The 23,855-nt window shown below is 39.0% G+C and overlaps 1 protein-coding gene across 1 annotated transcript; it reads right to left on the minus strand.

The window, feature by feature from the left end:
* Positions 1–1,778: 1,778 nt before the first annotated feature.
* LOC109421117 (serine-rich adhesin for platelets) lies at positions 1,779–22,431 on the minus strand. Its single transcript, XM_062847959.1, has 4 exons — positions 22,018–22,431; positions 21,705–21,956; positions 6,036–6,471; positions 1,779–1,909 (listed from the first exon to the last, which is right to left on the minus strand). Exons 1-4 carry the CDS (start codon positions 22,018–22,020, stop codon positions 1,779–1,781), a joined length of 822 nt encoding a protein of 273 aa, XP_062703943.1. The 5' UTR covers positions 22,021–22,431.
* Positions 22,432–23,855: the final 1,424 nt, after the last annotated feature.

Genomic DNA, 23,855 nt, shown 5'->3' on the forward strand with positions numbered 1-23,855 from the left:
CACCCTAGGCTATGTTTTCACTTTATCGGTTACATGTTTTTAGACAAATTCGAGCTTGTTATGAGAGAAATGCAAAAAAGTGTGTTTTCCCATGTAAACCCCCATACAAACTTCAAACGCGATGCGCAAAACGTAGACATAACCGATCGTGCCCAAATTTTTCACACCTTTTTCGGTCCTACAGTTCATAAATTTCGGTCTACAGTTCATAAATTTCAAAGGGTTGATCAATTCATTCAAAATGTATCAACGTAGCATATACAATCGAATGTTTGTATCGTTACACACTCAATCCAGCACTTTTTTGACGAAAATAGAACAGCAGAACTATTTCGGTAGCTTCGGTAATCCATTTTACTGAGGCTCAGTACACCAGCTGTCAAAACCGGAGTAAACAATGCAGTATAGCTGTATTCAGCTGTTTTATTTTCGTCAAAAATTTACCGAACACGGTATTCCAAATTAAGTGTGTATACATTATAAATTACCGTTTCACCTAAATAAAAAATTGATGGTCTCTTTTTTAAGACTGGTCTACATTGCAATATCACGCTGCTCATAATGCCAAAGGTAGCACAGAACCATCTAAAAACGTATATATTTGTTTAAATTATGCATGATATAGTATACTACAGTATTGGTGCAAAGTACTTTCTAAAAAACCCTGATATTTTAAATGCAGTTTTGTTGTAGTTGAAAATGTCCAAAGTAGCCCCCATCCGGTTCTATATGAGATGTGTCCGATTGGTGTATGAACAACTTTTTTGTTTATTGATGGATTTAGTTCAAATTTTGCATACATCCTACATACATACTCACGGCTATTATGTGTAAAAATTGTGGAAACCCATTCACTACTCTTCGAGTTATAATGGCATAAAGTTGAAAAAAAAAACCATGAAAAAGTGTAAAAAGAAGCCCCGCACGACGGTATAGGAAAGTAAATATAGGTATTTATTTCACCATAATGGCACAAGAAATTTCTTCAAAATAATCATACATCGAGTTGGTAAATTACAAATGGAATGTGAGGTTTGAAAATCATTTTGGGCTAAAAAAAGCATATAAAGGTGTCACATTTATTTGCACAATGTGCGTTTTATAAATTGCGGATTTCACTAGCAGTAAGTATTTTCGATGTTGGGTGAAAACATATTCGATACTTATTTTTATGTTATAAGAATGTATAGAAAACCATCTTTAGCAACATCGAAAGATGTTTTATAAGCCGCCATTTTTTGCGCTTTTTCGGTGATATAAGTATACAAAAACACGTTTCCCACTTCTGGAGTTTGTATGAAACAAGTATTATATACATTAATGTATATTGTGTTACTTGGGATCTCGCCTGTACGCGAGTACGTCTGATACTACGCACGTCGACTCTCAGATCCACGAGCTTGGCGTTGCCTTGCATCACCTTCAAGACGTCCGAGTACTTCGACTGTTCGGTCTTGATGGCGAGCGCGTCGCCTTTCTCGCGCTTGGCACCTACTCTTTTACGCCTTCTTGGTTTGGCATTCCTGATCTCCTTGACCTGCGGGTTTTCCTTCTTTCTCTTTCGCTCGACTTTTGTCCAAGGGGGGTCCTCCCCTTAGTTCAGCATACTCTGTGGTTGCTGAGGGCCAAACAACGGGACGGGTCAGCCTTTTCAGGCCCACCCTCCCAGCTTTCCGGGACGCCTGGCTGGGGTCCGACTTGCTGGCATTGCTGCCGACCTTCAGGGTTAGTATTCTCCTAGCCTTGCGGGCACCACCAGACAGCTCCTCACCTGACGGTTACCTCACCCGCTTCAGCGAGTGCTTATCCCAAGCTATCGCATCCGTCGCACCTTTCGGACTTCCTGCGAAAGCGCAGGCAGCTGTCTGGGTAGTCTTCGTAACCTTTACTTTCGCCAGTTTCACCGCTGCTGCAGTATTTCACGAGTCAGAAGAAGAAGAATAAATTTTTGCTATTATTTTCAGTACTTTACCTCTTATCTCAAACAAACCATCATCACATTTTGGTTGTCAGTACTTGAACTCTTTCCGGGTCGACTTACGAAGTCGCAACAGTGCCGTTTTCAGGTTCTTACTTATGTTGGACGCAAAGTCGATGATCTATCCATGCTACTGCTCAGCCACCTCAATCGAGGACAGCCTTTCTCGCTTTGGTTGAAGGCCCTCATCAACAACGCTCCCTTCAATATCTCTACCAGCAGGCTAGCCGGGGAATGAAGCTAAGCTCCCAGTTGGGCAGTCCCTCTCCTTTTAAAGGCTACCTAGCTTATGGATAGGCCCAGGGTTGGAGATACTTATATGTAGAACTCTTATTTTACTAATGGTCCACTGCACGAATTTATGCTAGCCTGCTTACTCTCACGAGAAATTTGACGTTTGAGCGGTGCCCTCTCAAACGTCAAATTTCGTGTGAGAGTAAGCAGGCCAGAATAAATTCGTGCAGTAATCCATAGTAAATTGAGTTGTTAAATTTGATGAGTTAAATAACAAATTCTGTTCATACCATGAAGCTGATGATGACTAGCAGTGAATTCACTTTACTTCATTGTCTCCGTGAAGTGCAGCATACACAGAATTGGTCCCTCCTCTTCAATGTAGGAAAACTCGTTCAACAATAACTTCATAACATTGTTCCCATGTTTGCGTAATATTGCCACCACCAGTAGCGTCTTCAGTAGTCGAGCTTCTACTGCGACAAACTTTTCTCCTTTATCAACAAGGTCGTCTCACCAGCACAACATGTGATTGATTTAGACAAGATTCGTGCCCTCAGGACCGGCTAGTCATCATCATCATCAGACTGGCTCCAGACTGGTTCTTCCCCAATAGCTACCTATACATACTGAGCGAACAAGCTTGGATCTGGAGACAAACAACCAACAACAACATCGCTCACTGTGGCTGACTGGCACTGGCGGTCGTCCCTCCTCGTTTCCATGCTGTTGCACCAACAACCCAGATGATAAGTGAAGTACAGTCGAGACTCTTATAAGATCACTGGTCGGGGGGCGCAATAGGAATCCGCTTAATAGGAGACTAAGAGCTTATGGGATTTCGGCATTTTGGGGGTGTGGCCTATTATCTCGGGTGTGTTAAGAGTTAACGCAATACTTTCTTCGGCAAAGTTTTAGGGCTTGATAAGATCTACCATTTAGAACTTTGGTTCATATGATTAGTTGGCAATTTGGCCGCTAGAGGAACCATCAACAATTTGATGCTAAATTGCACTACAGGAACCATATCAGGTTGTCAAGCAAACGTTACGATATGCGACAGCTCAAGACCCTGATAATTTGGAAGGATAGTGTCTTCGGGAAAGTTGTTAGGTACGCCAATAACTTACTGACGATAAGTTGCGAAGTTCGAAATTCCTCCACTGGGCGGCGCTAGTGAGCAAGTAAAATTTCAAAACCTCATATCTCAGAATCCCGATAACTTAGGAAGATGGTGTCTTCGGCAAAGTTGATCAGTATGACATGAACTTACATAAAAATAAACACTTGTTTCGCAATTCTTCCACTATGTGGCGCTAGTGAACATGCAAATTTTAGAAATCTCATAGCTCAGAATCCTGATAACTTAGGAAGTTGGTGTTTTCGGCAAAGTTGATCAGTATGACATAAACTTACATAAAAATAAACACTTGTTTCAAAATTCTGCCACTAGGAGGCGCTAGTAAACTTGCAAATTTTAGAAATCTCATAGCTCAGAATTCTGATAACTTAGGAAGTTGGTGTTTTCGGCAAAGTTGATCAGTATGACATAAACTTACATAAAAATAAACATTTGTTTCACATTTCTGCCACTAGGCGGCGTTTACCGGTTTTTTTCGTCTTTTTTCGACTTTTTTGGCGGTTTTTCGGCTTTGCATGTTCACTAGCGTCGCCTAGTGGCGGAATTGCGAAACAAGTGTTTATTTTTATGTAAGTTTATGTCACTCTGATCAACTTTTCCAAAGACACCAACTTTCTAAGTTATCAGGATTCTGAGCTATGAGATTTCTAAAATTTGTATGTTCACTAGCGCCGCCTAGTGGCTGAATTGCGAAACAATTGTTTATTTTTATGTAAGTTTATGTCATTCAGATCAACTTTGCCAAAGACACCATCTTTCTAAGTTATCGGGGGGGGAGCGACACTAGTTTTGCTGAGCCGAAAAACCGCCAAAAAAATCGAAAAAAGGCGAAAAAACCCGGTAAACTCCGCCTAGTGGCAGAATTGCGAAACAAGTGTTCATGTTTATGTGAGTTTATGTCATACTGACCAACTTTGCCGAAAACACCAACTTCCTAAATTATCAGGATTCTGAGCTATGAGATTTCTAAAATTTGAAAGTTCACTAGCGCCTCCTAGTGGCAGAATTTTGAACCATGTGTTTATTTTTATGTAAGTTCTTGTCATTCTGATAAACTTTTCCGAAGACACCAACTTTCTAAGTTATCGGGGGGAGCGACACTAGTTTTGCCAAGCCGAAAAACCGCCAAAAAAATCGAAAAAAGACGAAAAAACCCGATAAACGCCGCCTAGTGGCAGAATTGCAAAACAAGTGTTTATTTTTATGTAAGTTTATGTTATACTGATCAACTTTGCCGAAGACACCAACTTTCTAAGTTATCAGGATTCTGAGATATGAGGTTTTGAAATTTTACTTGCTCACTAGCGCCGCCCAGTGGAGGAATTTCGAACTTCGCAACTCATCGTCAGTAATTTATTGGCGTACCCAACAACTTTCCCGAAGACACTATCCTTCCAAATTATCAGGGTCTTGAGCTGTCGCAAATCGTAACGTTTGCTTGACAGCCTGATATGGTTCCTGTAGTGCAATTTAGCATCAAATTGTTGATGGTCCCTCTAGCGGCCAAATTGCCAACTAATCATATGAACCAAAGTTCTAAATGGTAGATCTTATCAAGCCCTTAAACTTTGTTGAAGAAAGTATTGCGTTAACTCTTAACACACCCGAGATAATAGGCTACACCCCCAAAATGCCGAAATCCCATAAGCTCTTAGTCTCCTATAACGCTCACCCCTGTCTAGTAGGAGTTCGTTTAATAGGAGTCCGTTTAATAGGAATTCGTTTAGTAAGAGACTCGACTGGATGAGAAGTAGCTTTTTCGGTTCTATTTTGCAAGATGGGTAATATTTTTGTGCTGATGTGGAGAACTATATATACTACATACATATAATACACTTTCCATTGTAGGCCCTTGTACTAGGGTCCTAGTCGACATCAGGTCGCGTCGTCGTGCGACTGAGACTCTCTTGCCAGACAGACAGACAGACGGAACAAACAGGCTTGTTTGTTTAACAAATCTTCAATCAGCTGCTGCTGAGCTATGAATGCTGTCTAATCAATAATGAAGGAGTATAGTGGTGGCAACGGCAATAAATTGAAAGCATGGGAGATGGATCGTTTGTTTGAGTCCACCAGTCTTGCGAAAAGCATGAAAACTGTTTTTAGTGCTAAGAAGTCTGATATTTGGTTCCATTGAAACTCTAGACCTGAGAGCCAAGGAAGATACAAATTTATGAACAAGGGCGTGAAGTCGTTTAGATCGAGTTTAGATTTGCTGTTTATGGCCGTGTTTGAAAAACAACCTTAGAACCTGGGGACCAAATCCTGCGATTATTAGGTATGTGCCATAATTTTCTCGTAATTGTGGAATAAGGTTGTGCATCTTCAGCACACGACACATATTTGTAAAAACTAAATAATCAAAAACGATTTATTTGACAAAGGCTCATGTTAATTCAGATGTGATTTTAGAATACCAATCCAGATAGCTATGGGCTCTTTGAATCTCTATTTTCTTCGTTTCCATGACATGGTACGGGTTTTTCTGTTTCTCCAAAGCTCTCAACGACTTCTGTCACTATGTTGCTCCCGTTCGATAATGCTGAAATTCGACAGATTTATGATTAGCAAGACAACCCGTAAACTTCAGATCACATATGTAGTTGCGTTTAAAATTCATGATTGCGTATACGTAAATTGAGTTGAAGGTAAGTAGTTACTGCCACATTACTATAAACTTACCCGAAAGTCGTCTATCCTTAGATGATTTCTTAGACATATGTGATTTGGTTGATACGAACTCATCCGTATTAGTAGTAGATTTGATCGATGATCTTTTTTCGCTGTTTTCCATCTCTTTTGACGTTCTCGATTCACTGGGTTTCGATTTGATGTCATCCAAGGAACTGCCAATTGATACTCTTTTTTCGGATTTGAGTTCGTTTGGGTGCTCTGCTAGTTTACTACTTTTCGATGGCACATCGGATGATATTGTTGATTGTACATCTGAATCGATCGATTTCGTCGGTGCGCTCATTTTGAAAGCATTGCTTTGCGAAGAACTGGTTGAGATTTGTCTATTTCTGTCCTTCTTGCTTGATAACGAAGACGAGCTTCTTTGCTGTGGTTCTAAGTCAATGGAAGGTGGTTTTTCTGTTTTTGGATTCCTTGGATTCAGCTAATGAAATGGGATAATTTATAAAATTTTCGTGAGTTAAACTTTTGAATGCGGAATGGACTTCTGCAAGAAGTCACGGATGAGCGGAGCGGAAACAGCACTACTAGACCCAGCAGAAAATGACCATGTTTTCAGACTTGACAATGTGAAGATTGTAGATAGGACACACAAACCATCCAACCCATGCAACCTTCTCATCCTGGAGAGCTGTCACATTATTAACCCATTAACGCCCGAATTATGCCACAATCACAGTAGATGTCTGATTTTTTCTGGAGTACCTCAACCCCATAAAAGAAAGTTATTGAAGCCATTTAAACGGAAATCTACGGTGAAATTTTCGTTTTAATACACAGTGGGGCATATGCACGTGAAACGTTGAAAAAAAATTTTTTTTTTTATTTTTTTGCGCAGCTACCTTATTTCTATGAGCTATGTAAATCTGTTTTAGATGACTGATCATAGTTGATATTCTATTAATAAAAAAAGTTACAGTTTGAAATGTTCCAGAAATTGATTACATTAGTAATAACTGAAATAATCTGCTTGTAGCTTATCAATGGATAGTTTTCAACAGTTTTTGGGCATTTCAATATACATCATTCTAATAATTTCTCTATATAATGGGTTGATATTCGGCATTCTAGTAGTATATCCTGCCCACCATAACCTTCTGGCTTTGCGAGCACGTGGCTCTGCCGCCACACACCGCCACAGAGCTATGAAAATCATGGACCAAAACGGCTTTCCTGGGAAGCTGACTAGACTGATATTTAAAAGCAACGATGGAAGGTGTGCAAAACTGCGTAGTTTTATCTTGAACTTGTTGTTATACTAAATAAATGAATGAAATGAATCAACACCTCATTCTCATCTATCTCATTTTCTTCCGAAGCTCACAGTGGAAACGATTTCCACTAATGATGCGTGATCGTATTTTACGGATCACCTGATTTACAGCTGTAATTATGTGGACCAGAGTCCTTTAGGTAGTTCTATTCTCGAGATACACAAGTTCAAAATTTCTATGAATCATTGAAGCCGCCTAACGGGACAACATAAACCAACCCATTCATCATCGGATAATAACTCTCCTGAACGAGCACGAATAAGAGAGGAGAATGGAAGACGGTGCAACATGCTTCATTTTCCACGGTATTAGAAAAACTTACTAATCTGTGAATAGACCATTGGGCATGCAAGTCTTCTGGCCTCTAACCAAATTGCTAGGCGTTAAATGATCAAATTACGTTCAATTTATCTATCTACACCTATTTTCCATGAAGCCGAATCAGTAGGTCGGCTCTAGGGGCACGTTCGACCCAAACGAATGTCTTTGAGTTGAGAGTCACAATGAACCTGAGTAAAGATAACAAATTGATAGAACATAGCACATTATCGAAAATTACGTTATAATTAGTTCAAGTTGATAACTAATTATACTATACTATATTTTGTTCAATATTATATTTAGTGAAATGAGACGGCTGTTTGATACCTAGCTGGTTTTGTTATCAATCAGTAGCCATGCAGTTCTATTTCATCGTAAAAACGACTTTATCAATATTTGTTCAGAGTTTTTAGAGCCCACTTGCGCCACCTTGCGCGGACAAACCTACAACCAACCAACCTATCGGATAGCTCTGGATTTCCTGATCAACTTTGCCGAAGACAAAAATTGTCTCTGTAGTCTGGTTGTTGAGATACAGAAGTTAAGAATTTCTATGACTCGGTAGTGCCACCTAATGGATAAACCTGGAATCAACTAGTTCAGTATCGGATAGCTCATGATGTCCTGATCGACCTTGTCGAAGACGATATTTTGAAATTCTTCTATGTAGTCTGATTTTCAATCAACAAGTTCTCTATCGGATAGCTGTTGATGTCCTGATCGACATTGCCGAAGACGATATTTTTCAATGTAGTCTGATTCACGAGATACAGATGTCTGCAATGAATCAACTACGTCGGCTGTTTTCCTACTCTCCGCATCGACCAATGTGGCGCTAGTTTCTATGCGCCAAAAGTAAATCGCAAAAATATTGTATGGCGAATAGCATCTAAAGGCAAATTTATCGAAGTGGAATACATTATTCGAAAAAATATTTGGTAGTGGTTGTGCACAATGGTGACTACTATTAAGCCTACCAAATATTTTTTCAGTAAAAGCTTTCTATTTCAAGTACTTCAAGTTTAGATGCTTTTCACCATACAAAATAAAATTGATTTACTCCTGCTGATCAACTGTGGGTGTGCGCCAAGCGGGTAGTCCATTTTTAGGGCTCACTAACGCCATCTAGCAGATAAACCTTGAACCAACTAGTGCGCTATCGAGTAGCTCTTGATGTCCTGATCAACTTTGCCGAAGGCGAAATTCTTCTATGTAGTCTGATTCTCGAGATACAGAAATTCAGATTTTTTAGAGCACACTTGCGCTACTTAGCGGACAAACCTAAAATCAACTAGTTCACTATCGGATAGCTGTTGATGTCCTGATCGAGATTGCCGAAGACAGAATTCTTCTATGTAGTCGGATTTCCGAGATACAGAGGCTTAATTTTTTTTGGACTCACTAGCGCCACCTAACGGTTAAACCCAGAAAGAACTAGCTCACTATCGGATAGCTATTGATGTCCTGATCAACCTTGCCGAAGATAAAATTCTTCTATGGAGTCGGATTCTCGAGATACAGAGGTTTAAATTTTTAAGGACTCACTAGCGCCATCTAACGGATTAACCTAGAACGAACTAGTTCACTATCGGATAGCTATTGATGTCCTGATAAACCTTGCTGAAGACGAAATTCTTCTATGTAGTCGGATTCTCAAGATACAGAGATTTAAATTTTTTAGGACTCACTAGCGCCACCTCACGGATAAACCTAGAACCAACTAAAAAGACACTACACCGTCTTCAACCAGAGGTTGCACAGACTGAACATTCACTAACATTAGGCAACGGACAACACGGAACACCCAGTGGACCAGTGGAGGATTTTTCGTTTGACGAAAAGTTTCCTCCGGCTGGAGCGGGAATCGAACCCTCACTCCGTGGCACTCACAATACGCCTAAACGACTGACGCCGCTAACCGCACGGCCACGAAGCCCACACTATCGGAGAGCTATTGATGTCCTGATCAACTTTGCCGAAGACAAAATGTTTCTGTTGATCAGCTGTTGAAGACGAAATTCTTCTATGTAGTCGGATTTTCGAGATACAGAGATTTAATTTTTTTAGGACTCACTTGCGCCACCTAATCGATAAATCTAGAACCAACTAGTTCACTATCGGATAGCTATTGATGTCCTGATCAACCTTGCCGAAGACAAAATTCTTCTATGTAGTGGGATTCTCGAAATATAAAGGTTTAAATTTTTAAGGACTCACTAGCGCCACCTAACGGATAAACCTAGAATGAACTAGCTCACTTTCGGATAGCTATTGATGTCCTGATCAACCTTGCCGAAGACGAAATTCTTCTATGTGATCAGATTCTCGCGATACAGAGATTTAATTTTTTTAGGACTCACTAGCGCCATCTAACGGATAAACCTAGAACGAACTAGTTCACTATCGGATAGCTATTGATGTCCTGATCAACCTTGCCGAAGACGAAATTCTTCTATGTAGTCGGATTCTCGAGATACAGAGGTTTAAATTTTTTAGGACTCACTAGCGCCACCTAGCGGATAAATCTAGAACCAACTAGTTCACTATCGAATAGCTATTGATGTCCTGATCAACCTTGCCGAAGACGAAATTCTTCTATGTAATCGAATTCTCGAGATACAGAGATTTAAATTTTTTAGGACTCACTAGCGCCACCTAACGGATAAATCTGGAACCAACTAGTTCACTATCGGATAGCTATTGATGTCCTGATCAACCTAGCTGAAGACGAAATTCTTCTATGTAGTCGGATTCTCGAGATACAGAGGTTTAAATTTGTTGGGACTCACTAACGCCACCTAGCGGACAAACCTACAATCAACTAGTTCACTATCGGATTGCTGTTGATGTTCTGATTAACTTTGCCGAAGACAGAATTCTTCTATGTAGTCAGATTCTCGAGATAAAAAGGTCTATGTTTTTAGAGCTCACTAGCTCCATCTAACGGATGAACCTAGAACGAACTAGTTCTTTATCGGATAGCTATTGATGTTCTGATCAACCTTGCCGAAGACGAAATTCTTCTATGTAGTCGGATTCTCGAGATACAGAGGTTTAAATTTTTTAGGACTCACTAGCGCCACCTAGCAGATAAATCTAGAACCAACTAGTTCACTATCGGATTGCTGTTGATGTTCTGATTAACTTTGCCGAAGACAGAATTCTTCTATGTAGTCAGATTCTCGATATAAAGAGGTTTAAATTTTTAAGGACTCACTAGCGCCACCTAACGGATAAATCTAGAACCAACCAGTTCACTATCGGATAGCTATTGATGTCCTGATCAACCTTGCCGAAGACAAAATTCTTCTATGTATGTAATCGGATTCTCGAGATACAGAGATTTAATTTTTTGTAGGACTCACTAGCGCACCCTAACGGATAAATCTAGAACCAACTAGTTCACTATCGGATAGCTATTGATGTCCTGATCAACCTAGCTGATGACGAAATTCTTCTATGTAGTCGGATTCTCAAGATACAGAGGTTTAAATTTTTTTAGGACTCACTAATGCCACCTAGCGGACAAACCTACAATCAACTAGTTCACTATCGGATTGCTGTTGATGTTCTGATCAACTTTGCCGAAGACAAAATTCTTCAGCTGTTAAAGACGAAATTCTTCTATGTAGTCGGATTCTCGAGATACAGAGGTTTAATTTTTTCAGGACTCACTTGCGCCACCTAACGAATAAATCTGGAACCAACTAGTTCACTATCGAATAGCTATTGATGTCCTGATCAACCTTGCCGAAGACGAAATTCTTCTATGTAATCGGATTCTCGAGATACAGAGATTTAAATTTTTTAGGGCTCACTAGCGCCACCTAACGGATAAATCTAGAACCAACTAGTTCACTATCGGATAGCTATTGATGTCCTGATCAACCTTGCCGAAGACAAAATTCTTCTATGTAGTGGGATTCTCGAAATATAGAGGTTTAAATTTTTAATGACTCACTAGCGCCACCTAACGGATAAACCTAGAATGAACTAGCTCACTATCGGATAGCTATTGATGTCCTGATCAACCTTGCCGAAGACAAAATTCTTCTATGTAGTCAGATTCTCGAGATACAGAGGTTTAAATTTTTAGGACTCACTAGCGCCACCTAACGAATAAATCTGGAACCAACTAGTTCACTATCGAATAGCTATTGATGTCCTGATCAACCTTGCCGAAGACAAAATTCTTCTATGTATGTAATCGGATTCTCGAGATACAGAGATTTAATTTTTTGTAGGACTCACTAGCGCACCCTAACGGATAAATCTAGAACCAACTAGTTCACTATCGGATAGCTATTGATGTCCTGACCAACCTAGCTGAAGACGAAATTCTTCTATGTAGTCGGATTCTCAAGATACAGAGGTTTAAATTTGTTGGGACTCACTAACGCCACCTAGCGGACAAACCTACAATCAACTAGTTCACTATCGGATTGATGTTGATGTTCTGATTAACTTTGCCGAAGACAGAATTCTTCTATGTAGTCAGATTCTCGAGATAAAGAGGTTTATGTTTTTAGAGCTCACTAGCGCCATCTAACGGATGAACCTAGAACGAGCTAGTTCACTATCGGATAGCTATTGATGTCCTGATCAACCTTGCCGAAGACGAAATTCTTCTATGTAGTCGGATTCTCGAGATACAAAGATTTAAATTTTTTAGGACTCACTAGCGCCACCTAGCGGGTAAACCTAGAACCAACTAGTTCAGTATCGGATAGCTCTTGATATCCTGATCAACTTTGCTGAATATAATTTTTTTCTATGTAGTCTGATTCTCAACATACGAAGGCGACAGTATTGGCAATGGCTGTTGACGAAACACCTGTCAAAGCACAATGTTTCGTGATCACTAGTGCCACCTACTGGAGCGAATACGTACTAAATTACGTACTATCGAAGAGTCCTTGATCTTCTCAACAACTTTGCTGAAGACACCAGTCTTCCAAAATGCTTCATTCCTCCGCATTTATCGCATAAGTTACTGATCTATAAATAGATCACTGGGCGTTCGAGGCATCTGATCTATAAATAGATCACTGGGCGGAAATGGGTTAATACGCCACACACGGTAAACAAACGTACACACACAGATAACCTGCACGTAGTCTACACTGAAAAAGTTTTCACAGTGTTTCTGATTTTCACATGAACTGTTTTCATATGCTTGTCCATTAAATTATATTATATAGATTTGGCGAAGTTATGTGATTTTCCAATGTGAGCTATGTGATTTCCTAATATTTTCCATATACCGTATTGATTTCATGTGATATTTCAAAAGAAAGTTTCATCTGAAAATCCAATAACAGTTATATAGCCGAACTAATGGAAGTTTTCCATTGGATATGTGATTTGTTTTTTTCAGTATACACTCCTGTTCAAAAGTTTGGGGTCACCCCCTCAAAAACATGTCATTTTTTTAGGCCCATATCTCCGCCAATTTGCGTCCGATTTCAAAACCCTAGGTTTCATTCAAAAGATTATAAGTCAAAGAAACTTTGAACATGATTTAAAAGAAACTTTTTCAAAAAATTTTGTATGTAAACTTCCCAGCCAACCACATATCGTAAATCATTGTGTGGAAAAAATCGTATATTTTCATATATTGAATCAGAATTGTATAATAATATGTATATTTGTTGACAATGATTGCGTAAAATCGCATTTCGTGCCAAATTAAATTTCGATTGCGATTTTGTTTCATATAGTCGTCTCCGATCATAAAAGGTGCGAGATACTATCGGTAGGATCGCACAGAGTCGGATAGAATCGTAGAAAAAAAACATACATTCTCAGTGCAAGCTGCAAGTTCGCTAGCATCGTATACATGATTTCTTTGAATCGTGGAAATCGTCGCTTCACATCGTATACGAATCTGCTAAATCGAGCTTGCTACCTAAAGGTATGATGAAAATCGGTGAAATCGTACACAACTATAACAATGTTGTATATTGATCGTTTGCGTCACACTTGCATCGTATACGAAGTGAATGAAATCGTAGAAATCGTATATTCATTTTTACAGTCGCATATGATTGTTACTGCACTTTTAATAGTCGAATCTTAATCTCGGAAATCGTAAATGGTTTTGTTTACATATTTGTATGATGGAGAAAAAGGAAAAATGGTATTCATAACAAATTCATATTTTTGTTGTTGTTGAGTCATTCCAACCATGGTAGCAATAATTTCAACCAAATATATAGGTTTTCATACTATTTATATACAGCAGATGACTTACAATAAGTGATGTAAAGATTCCAACAACGATGTGAATTCCGGGCCTCTTGCACGGCACCACTTTTGGTGCCACTCAATGCACAACAATAATGCTCCCACCACAAGTCTCGCACCGTATCATGCTAATTTTTATTCGTTTCATGCCATTCACTTTAAACTCTCTATTTTCAACTTGGCAATATAGCCAATAGAGATAACGCGCAGTTCTCAATCAAAGGACCTAAGTTCGATTCCCACTGAATACCAATTGTGTTTTTTATTTGAAAATCTTGAGTCGTATATTGGTACTCTCAATCGTAATAAGATCATACATAATCGTATATTTAGACGGATAAAATCGGCGAAATCGTAGAAATTTTTCGAGAAATCGTAAATCATGTTGGATGGAATCGCAGCAAACGTATATATGTTTCGATATGGCCTCCACTTTAGTATGTATATGCCTGTTTCGTGCATTGAATACGATTTCTTTGGTTCTATATATGTGTGACTATTTCAGTTGCAACTTCGATATAGCAACCAAATTGCTGGCTGGGTTAATCCAAAGTTGCCAAATTTTCTAAAAAATGAATATGAACTTACGGCAGTGTCGCTGGAAGTTGGGCCGACCAAATTTTAAGATGAGAGCGATAATATGACCCATTTTCTATTAGCTTTCAACTGCTTTTTACAGAACTTAGCTAAAAATCTAGGAATAAAGTTATTAAGTAAATTAATCCTTGATGTCATCGACCAAAAGTTTGGGGTCACCCCTCAATGCTGTATCGGCCAAAAGTTTGGGGTCACTATCGTAAAACATGGAAAAGTGATTTGTTGATATCTTTGTCATCTTTTATTCAATTTTAATTCTTCTTGGCTTATTTGAAACAAATTGAATGATACTTACTGCATAGACATTGAACCACACATGTTTGTTGAAATTTACATACTAAAACTTGACGTAAAGTTGCCTCATTTTTTGAAGCGTGGTAAAATGTGCTAACTTTGCATAACATTTTTATATACAAAAATCGTTAAATACGTTAAATTGAAGACATCAAACGTAAATTTAGTTAATTATCTTTGAAATGAGCCAAAAAGAATTAAAATTGAACTACAGATGACGAAGATATCACCAAATCACTTTTCCATGTTTTACGATAGTGACCCCAAACTTTTGGCCGATACATCATATTGAGGGGTTACCCCAAACTTTTGGTCGATGACATCAAGGATTAATTTACTTAATAACTTTTTTTCTAGATTTTTTAGCTAAGTTCTGTAAAAAGCAGTTGAAAGCTAATAGAAAATGGGTCACATTACCGCTCTCATCTTAAAATTTGGTCGACTCAACTTCCAGCGACACTGCCGTAAGTTTATATTCATTTTTTAGAAAATTTGGCAACTTTGGGTTAAGTTTACATACAAATTTTTTTGAAAAAGTTTCTTTTAAATCATGTTTAAAGTTTCTTTGACATATTATCTTTTGAATGAAACCTAGGGTTTTGAAATCGGACGCAAATTGGCGGAGATATGGGCCTAAAAAAATGACATGTTTTTGAGGGGGTGACCCCAAACTTTTGAACGGGAGTGTACGTTGGCATATTACACATGCAACTACAGTGACTGGAAGGGAGAGTGGCGTCATGTTCTAATTTTGACAGGTCTCCTGCTCGTTTGGAACGGGAATTTGTATGGATTTAACAGATGTCCGCTGTTCCAATTTTGACATTGACGCCGCTCTCCCTTCGAGTCACTCTAGATGCAACATTTTGCTAAAATGACAAAAAATTTTCCTTACACTGCACATTTTTTTGCTGACATTCAGCAAACTTTGCTGATTTTTTTTGTGCTGATTGCATTCAGCAATATAACTGAGTGTCAGCAATTATTTAACAATTTGCTGAACCATCCTGCAATTTTGACAGTTGATCAGCAACGTTGTGCTGAAATTCAGCCGAAATGTTGCTGGAATTAAACAATTCCTTTTGCTGATTTTCTGTGCTGGAAGCATTTTAAAAATTATAATGTGTAGAACATCATGCTACTGAGATGAACTTTTCAGAAAGCCCCAACAATGTTACGAGTAGTATCTTAACCTTCCGTAACTCGCGCGGTTGGCCACCACCGTCAGCACCACGCTTATGCTGAATACAAAAAGCGAGATTTTTTCATCGTGTTGTACAAAATACAATAGCGCGATCGCTCGAGGGTTAAGCAACTTTCAAACTGCATAAGGGGCTAACAATAAGTCTTGTTGGAATTTAATCAGTCAGAAAGTTCCATTTAGAACTGCATCTGAATTTCGTGGAACTTGAAAGTGTATTTTGTCATGAGAAGCGGATCTTTTGGTTACTAAGGTAAACCCGTAAACATCCGAAACGTTCTTCTTTTGGTAGGAGCGCAATGTCTTATATTATATGTTTTAAAACATTTTACCCTGGAGTCTTTTTTTTTGCTAGGAAATGCATGGTACCTTCCCCTTGCACCTTCACCCCTTTTGCTGGTAGCCGAAAATACGTGACTTTTTTGTATTTTCTACAAATTCTACATGTTTTTGCTAAAATTTTATAGTTTTGCTTCACCACTTATTCCAAAAACAGTAATACACGTTCAAGGGCCATTCGCACCAATGGGACGGGACCGGGCAGAGACTCGACGGGGCTTTATTTCGCTTCGTTCTCACTGCACATCGTGCTAACCGGGCTTGCACGCTATGAAGCAGTTGTCATTTGTTTTTGTTTTTGTTTCTGCAAAGTGTCTCCAGTAATAATGATGCAGATAGATACCAAAACGATACGAAAGTCAAGTAAATTACTAGCAGAACTTTGGGGTTAATCTCGAAGAAACACAGATGGCATTCCGAGAAGTTCCTGGGAATTTCTACAATTTTACCAAAATTTTGTGAATCTTTTGGAGAAAATGTAGTTTTACTTAGGAAAAGTTTTATTGATTTCTGTATCAATAATGTTAAGTTTGGATTTATGTATGATTTCAGACAAATTCCTGTTTGGATTTCACTAGGAGTTTCTTTTGTAATTCTTATAGGAGTTTGGAACTGCCTTAGTAGTTTCTTCTGGGATTCTTCCAGTTTTTTTTTGTAATTTATCTTGGTGTACTTTCTGGGATTCTTCCTTCTGGAATCCCTCTCGTCGTTTCATAAGGGATTTATACAAAAGTTTCTTTTGAGATTTTTCCAGAAGTTCTTTCTAGGATTTCTCCAGCAGTTCCATCTGGATCTCTCTTTGGGATTCTACTAAAATTTCTGCTGGGATACTTTCGATAATCGTTTGTAACATTTTCTCCTACTTAGAGTTCAACAAGAATTCCTGAAAGTCCCACGGAAATTTTTGCAGAATCACCTTGAGAATTTTGCCACAATTTCCGGAGAAGTTTTCCAGATCAACGGTAACCTGCTGAAGCACTCGAGCATGAGTCCAGGAGCTCTCCAGGCATTCCTTCATGGCACCCCTAGTAATACCACGAGAATTCTTTTATTTATTTATAAAGTCAACAGATAAAATGTTCACCCCAATGACCAATGTTTCGTCCAGCGGTTGAAAAGGCCCCACGTTGTGTTTAATTCTCCCGGGGACCCGAGGAAGAACGAACTACTACTTCGACACTGATTTACGTTTTAGATTACCTCTAGGAATCTCTTCATTATTACTATGGAAATCATATCATAAATACTCCGGAAATTCCCCTCAGGACTTCTATTTCAGGAGTTCACCAGTATTTTCCCGAATATTACTAAAGAACTTACTCGGGGATATTTTTAAGAGTTCCAAAAACACTGGGAATTCCTCCAGAAGTTTCTCAGAAATTCCCCAAGGAAGTTTTCCAGGGATTCCTCCAGGATTTTTTCCAGGAATTACTCCAGGAATTACTGCAGGTATTCCTCAAGCGATGTCTCTTGAAATTCCTTCACGGATTCCTTCATGGAATTCCTCCAGAGCTCCTTCAGGAATTCATCCAGAATTTCCTCCAATCTCTAATCCTGGGATTTCTTCAGGAATTCCTCAAGGAATTCTTGCAGATTCCTCCAGGGATTCCTTCAGTTTCTTCCAAGAATTCCAGATATTACTCTAGGAATTCTTCCATGGAATTTCTCTCATCAAGGGATTCCTTCAGGAATTCCTCCACAAATTCATCCCGAAATTCCTCTAGCAATTCCAGCAGGGATTCCTCCTCAAATTCTTCCAGGAATTCCATCAGTCATTCCTCAAGGAATCCATCCAGGAATTCATCCAGGGATTCCTTCAGGAATTCCTCAAGGATTTTTTTGTCTGTATTAACGAGATTTTTAACCCTAGGCTAGTTCATCTCGGGACCCACGTTTTACTTCTCTTCCGAAAGAAGTCCTCCAAGGACTCCTCCAGGGATTCTTCCACGGATTCCTCCAGGGATTCCTCCAGAGATTCCTCCGCGATATACTCCTGAATATGTTTCAGAAATTTTTCCTGCAAATACTCTAGGAATTCCTCCAGAATTTTTTTTCAGGAATTACTCTACGAAATCCTTTTGGAATAAATACAGGAATTCCTCTTAGATTTTTTCCGGAAAACGCTCCAGGAATTCAATACAAGAGATACTCCAGGAATTTCTCCAGGAATTACTTTAGGGAATTCTACAGGAATTCTTGCAGGAGGATTCCTGGAAGCATTCTTGAAGGATTTCCTGGAGGAATTTTTGGAGGTATTCCTGGGAGGATGCCTGTGGGCATTTCTAGCAGAATTTCTGAGCGTTTCATATAAGAGTTCCTGAAGATATTTGTTGAAAATCCCTTGATGTATTCTTATAGGATTTTATAAAGGAACCCCTGGCTAAATTCCTTGAGGAATTCTTGAAGGAATTTTTGACAGAAGTATTGGAGCATTCTTGGATGAATTCTGGAGAATTATGGATTTCTGGAGAAATTCTTGAATGAATTTTTAGAGTCTTAGAAGTCTTAGAGGGACTCCTGGTACGATTCTTGGGTTAATTCCTGTAGGAATTTTTGGAGGAATTTTTGAAGGGATTCTTGGGAGATTTCTAGGCAGATGTCTTGGAGGAATTCCTGGCCGAATTATTGTAGAAATTTCTTGAGCAATTCTTGAAGGAAATCTTGATGCAATTCCTGGAGGAATTCTTGGGGGAATTCCCGAAAATATTATAAAGGAATTCTTGGAGGACTTCCTTACGAAATTTCCGGAGTAATTTCTGGAGAAAATTCTGTAGGATTTGCTGGTGGAATTCCAAGAAGAATTTATTAAGGAATTTCTGAAGAAGTTCCTGGAGGAATTCCTGAAGTAATTCTTGAAGGAGTTCCTGGAGAAATTTCTGAGAAAATCGCTGAAGGAATTCTCGGACGAATTCTTGGAGTAATCCCAGAAGTATTTCCTTAAGGAATTTCTAAAAGTTTACTTAAGGATCCTGGAGGTATTCATGGAGGAATTACTGGAAGAATTCTTGATAAAATTTCTTTGAAAATTCCTGGGGGAATTCCTGGAAGAATTCTTCGAGAAATTCATAAAAAAGTTTCTGAAGAATTTCCTAAAGTTATTTCCGCTGAATTTTTTTTTTTTGGAAAATAACTTCACCATTTCCTGAAATATATGAAAGGAATCTTGGATGAATCCCTGGAGTATTTTTTGGAAGAATTTCTGGAAGATTTCCTGCATGTTTCTGGACGTATACTTCGAGGAATTTCTGGAGAACTTCCTAGAGGAATTCTTGGAGAAATTCATGATGTAGTTCTTGGAGGGATTCCTGTAGAAATTCTTGGAGGAATTATTGACGGAAATTCTTGGGGGAATACCTAAAAGGATTCTTTGAGGAATTCTTGGTGAAAGTCTCGGAGGAATTCCTGAAGGATTTTTTGGAGGAGCTACACCAATAAAGTAAAGAGTTACAAGAGTAGAGCTTGATGGTCTAAATTCCAGAATAGTTTGTATGACCTGGATCACCAAGTGAATGTTGCTTATATATGCTTAAAGATATCCTAAAATTTACAGATATGGCGACCCATACTTCAAAATTCATTATGGTTCATTTGTATGCCAGAAGACACCCAACTAGAACCCATAGAGTTTCTTGTAATTTTATGAGGTATAAAAGACACAACGTGAAATCACTATGCCGATAGAGTGAAGAAAAACAATAGTAGGGCTTGTAGACCTTCAAGGTCTTAATTCCAGAATAGTTTGGAAAGCTTGGAATATCCCATGAATGTACCAAAAGGAATATAGTTGTGCAAGTTTATTGGAGGCCATTTTTATTTCACTGAATGTCCAACTAACACAATATCGAGCTGCTTGTTTCATTACGAAGTCTAATGGCCATCAACGTGACTAAATTTTTTGAACAGAGTGAACACAAATGGTGGTAGATGTTGTGGATATTAGGAAAATGAATTCCGGAGTAGTTTGGATGACCTAGATCACCCTAATTCATGGATCACGAGTTTTCTATTGGTGCTTTGAGGCTTTTTGAGCACCGTAGACTATTTTCTGTGATCATTCATTTGGTTTATAATGTTGGATTTGTGACACAAACTTCGGAGTACTTTGGAGGTCTTAGAATAGCTCTGGGATCAAAACTTCTACAGACTATAATGGATGTTAAGGATTAGTGAAAACTATTGATGATTCGCAGAGCGATACAATGTAAGCAAAAACATGTAGAACTTTTAAAAAATATTAAAAAAAACACGTATTTTCGGCAACCAGCAAAGGGAGGCTCAGGGTGGCCCAGGAGGACCCTGTTTGGAATCATTGCCGTATTTTGGGCTGATGTGGTCCCGATGTGGGATTGGTGGCGGCGTCGTTTATTCTCGCAGAAGGCTCAATCGCCTGGACTCTGATGTACAAAATTTTGGCCCAGGTGTTTGTGATGCTCGCTTGAGCCTCCAGCCAGTATCACGGCATGATGCACGTAGCGTGTACGGTGAAGCTCATCAGTTTCATTGCTGTGCATTTTAGACAACTGGTCCAAGTGGAGATAAAAGCGTGGGGTCTTTTGATGATTTTTGTTGGGACTCACAGCCCGGGTTGAGGTGTCTGGGAAAACCTTAACCTTATAATGAATATTCGTTGGTCTATGGTGGGATTTACAACCCAGGCTGAGATCCCTCGGATAGCTTGAACTTGCATTTTCAGATCGACACTGGTATTCAGCTTCCATGTACTTGGAATTGATGGACGGGTCCGGTTTACGGAAGGGTCTACGGTAGCTTATTCCTGGAAGGATCTTGACTTCCACGTCTTCATTTGGAGAATTAAGAATTCCAAGTTACTCCTACAGCGAAGGTTCTTCTTCCCTTTTCAAGCTGTGCATTCTGGATCCGCGAAGGACGCATACAAGCCACAGTTTGAAGATACACCACCGCCTCCAGAGCTCCCTAGATCCCTGATTAGTAGCGGGAAATTGGTCGCCAGCGCTTTGCCGAGGATCAAAAACTCGTTTGAATATCGATAAATATAACATCTGATCAATTTCTCTGCATCGACCCTCTTTTGTTCAAATTAAACTGACTGGATGCAAGTATGGTTGCACTTTTTGGCTACAGAACGCTAGACTGCAATGCAATCTTTGTTTGTATCAACGGATGCTGTAAGGAGACTGTTCCATTCAGCAGGGTGCTCCCAATTTAATCATAATCAATACAAACGATTAAACCCTTAATTGTTTTGTTTCTCGTTTTAGCATTTTTTGCTAGAAGTCAATCAGTCAATCAATCAATCAGTGCCACTATCGTTTGTTTTTAAAGAGGGTTAATTTGGGAGCATAAGATTACTGTTGGCACTGATACCCTACCTTATTTGACTACCAATAGAATAAAATCACTAACGTCATTTCTTTGCCCGTTCCGATCAGCAGAACCCCGAGTATCAGCGGAAGTAATATTTTCTCTATCTTGAAGGTCGACCGCTTCTTTTGAATATTTCCGCTCAGTTTTTGTTTGCCGATATGTCCGCCCAGATTCTTGCTCACGATCGGATGCTCCAGTCTGCCCTGCCACAAAACCCATCCCATAGAGAACGCTTTCGTCCAGCGTTGGTCCAAAAAACTGTCGTCTCAAATCTGTGAGGCTAATTCTATCCTAATTAATTGGAGAAGAAACTTTTAATTGCGCATGGTGATGAAATTAGTTTGGCACTTACCATCACTCAGAAAATTTCTTTAAAATTTGGAACGGAATCAAATTTTAACCCTCCGAAAACAATCGCTAATGACTCAAATAAAACCGCATAGTTTACTTGGATAAGACAGATGGGTGGAATCGATCTTATTCGATTCCCATGAGCGACTCCCTATTCCTATGAATTGACGACAGAATGGCCGAACATTGTGGTTGTGGGGTGGAATGCATAAACAACGCAAAGCTCAAATCACTCGGAACAAATTCCGACGACGACATCGATGGCGCGGCGATGCACTTGAAAACTTCAACTGGAGAAATGCAGCAGGCGAAATAAAACCAACATCCGAAGGCAGTGAAAAAAAAAAGTTTTTGGCAAAGAGTCAGCCAAGACGGTCGTTGGTTCTGGTTTGACGCTTTTGCAATAATCCTACTACTCATAAGTACCCACATATAGCGGCTAGGGAGACGGGAAAAGTTCTCACATTCCATGTGAGCTTGTGAATGCAGTTTTCAAGGACTTCCAACGGATGCGGGTTATGAAGTATGGATTCTTCAATATTGAACGACGATTAGGTTTGATTGCGTGCCAAGTTCAATAAGTTTCAATTACAGAGAGGCAGTAAAAGAGATTATTTTGTAGGTTATGTCAACCTGGGCAAATCCAAACTACTATGAAGCTGAGTATAAAACACTTAGCGGAAATTTACACTTACTTAATTTGTGTCAAAATCAACTTACGGAGGGCCTCAGCAAAAGTAACGTTTTAACGTGCGTTTCAAGCTTTGTTCAGCTCTATAAATAAGAGATTTTCGTATCCAATTCTTTAAAACTTCCAATAAAACTGATTCTTACATCAAAACCTCTTGATAAACTCTTTGGGATCATCTTCTGAAGATCTAAGGTTTTTTCTAAACCGTATCAAGAGTAGCAATAAAACTGTTTTGAAACTTGGTTGACAAACTGTCCACCAAAATCGAACCTAAAGTTGCAGATTGGTTTCTTCAACGACATGGGAAGTGCTGGAAGAAGTATTGTTTTCAAGTAGGGAGTGATAACTTTAAGTAATATTTTATAAGTTGGCATGATCTTGGCATGCTCTGAACCTTATGCGCATTAAATAGTACCGCGAGTTATGGAATAGTATTATAGAACAAGCGACAAACCAGCCCCAGGCTGAAAATTTCTATAATAAAGAGAAAAAAAAAGTATTATAGAAGCATAAACTAATAGGCTCGCGACTTTTTTCTCATTTTTACTACCAGTTATCGAAATTGGGACTCGAAACTTCTCGACACCGTCGGAAATATAAGTTCAGTTTAATTTGTGGTAAATGTGGAAAACTCAACAATTGAAATAACTGTGGGGTGAATATCCAAAAGTGAAGCGAGTGTGGTGATAATACGAAGAATACTATCTAGTGTTCAGCGATATGAACAAATCTAGCCAAGTGAACAACGCGTCCAGGTCGGTAATCCCGGTAAGAAGCTTACCCAAGTAACAATTTCTATGCTTTCTGCTCTTAGACATTATTTAAAGAGGTTTTGTCAAGGATTTGGTAAACCCTTTTACGTTTAATGAAGCAGTAAATATTGTCAAGCAGCTTTTACGATAAAAGCAACTTTAAAACGTTTTGTAGATATCTGGAAATCCATTGAATAAAGCTTGTCTTCTTGCCTTTTCATCAAGCAAAAATTTCATTGTAAGCGAACTGTTTAGTACGTATTAAAACTTGGTACTAAAACCTTTTTCTAAGCTGCAGGCATGCCCTATCTGCACGGTATTAAAACCAGATAGATTGCATGAAGTTGTAATAAAGCCATCTAAAAACTTTTTGGAGTAACCGCTGGATGCATTAAA

This window comes from Aedes albopictus, chromosome 2, assembly GCF_035046485.1.
Source record: "Aedes albopictus strain Foshan chromosome 2, AalbF5, whole genome shotgun sequence".
Taxonomy (NCBI): domain Eukaryota; kingdom Metazoa; phylum Arthropoda; class Insecta; order Diptera; family Culicidae; genus Aedes; species Aedes albopictus.